The sequence below is a fragment of the Fukomys damarensis genome, unplaced genomic scaffold, assembly GCF_012274545.1.
Source record: "Fukomys damarensis isolate Sample0158 unplaced genomic scaffold, DMR_v1.0_HiC HiC_scaffold_32, whole genome shotgun sequence".
Taxonomy (NCBI): domain Eukaryota; kingdom Metazoa; phylum Chordata; class Mammalia; order Rodentia; family Bathyergidae; genus Fukomys; species Fukomys damarensis.
This window is the reverse complement of record NW_022900944.1, coordinates 9246463-9247411: the sequence shown is the minus strand read 5'-3', so window position 1 is coordinate 9247411 and position 949 is coordinate 9246463. Positions and strand designations below refer to the sequence as shown.

Sequence of the window (949 nt, the reverse complement as noted above, 5' to 3'; positions counted from 1 at the left end):
TTGTGTAGTTTCTATCTAGACCAAGATAGGTATCCAAGACCCCAGCAGAAGGCAGATGTGTCATGAAGAGGCTTGAGCCTAGCAGCCTGGAGACCTGAGGTCTGGCCCTGGCCCTGCCCAAGGTGGGGGGGCAGTACCCGAGGGCCAGGTAGAGATGAAGAGCTCCCACCCTCTGCAAATACACAATGTAGAAGATGCATTATTTTGAAGAGCATTGTGTCTTTTTCCTACAGTTTTCAGAATCACACCCTCCAGACATGAAGGTTGAATAGGAAAGCTTATACACTTTTAGTTCAAGCTTCTTTTGCTAAAGTATACACACATTGCTAAGTATGTTTCCATTTTTCCGCAGAAGTACAGCTTCATTCTAAGGGCTTCATAGTATTCCTATGTGTATATATTTAACCAGGATTCTTATCCAAAAACATTGTCTTACAAGTTGTATCCTTTGCCATTACTAACAGTCTGCAACAAACGATCCTGTACATATATCTTTGTTTGCAAGCGCTTCTGCAGTGTGAATTCTTAGAAATTGTGTCAACGTATGTTTTGCCACGTTGTTCTCCTAGATGATTGAACTTGGTTGAACTGCACTTGGGAGACCGAGGCAGGAGGATCGCTGCAAATTCGAGACCAGCCTTCGCTACTTAGTTCAAGGCCAGCCTGAACTGCGTAATGAGACCCTATCTTGAGTGGAGGAGGTTGAACCTGGTGAATTTTGAAGCAGGCGTGTTAGAAATGCGGGCCTGGGGCGGTCCCGGCCTCCGAGCGGCAGGTGGCGCTGCGGCTCGTCCCGGCCGGAAGCAGAGAGGGCCGCGCTGTTCAACTTCCGGTAGCCGCGGCGGGGAGGCCAGGGCTGGAAGTGCGAGATGCCGTATGCCAACCAGCCCACTGTGCGGATCACTGAGCTAACCGACGAGAATGTCAAGTTCATCATAGAGAATACGGA

General features: G+C 49.0%; 1 protein-coding gene across 1 annotated transcript in view; it reads left to right on the top strand.

Annotated features, from left to right (window-relative positions):
- The first annotated feature begins 808 nt into the window (after window positions 1-808).
- Polr2c (RNA polymerase II subunit C) overlaps window positions 809-949 on the top strand; it is an 8834-nt gene continuing 8693 nt past the window's right edge. Inside the window, exon 1 of the mRNA XM_010638888.3 lies at window positions 809-949. Within this exon, the coding sequence (XP_010637190.1) occupies window positions 870-949 (80 nt within the window). The 5' untranslated portion in view covers window positions 809-869.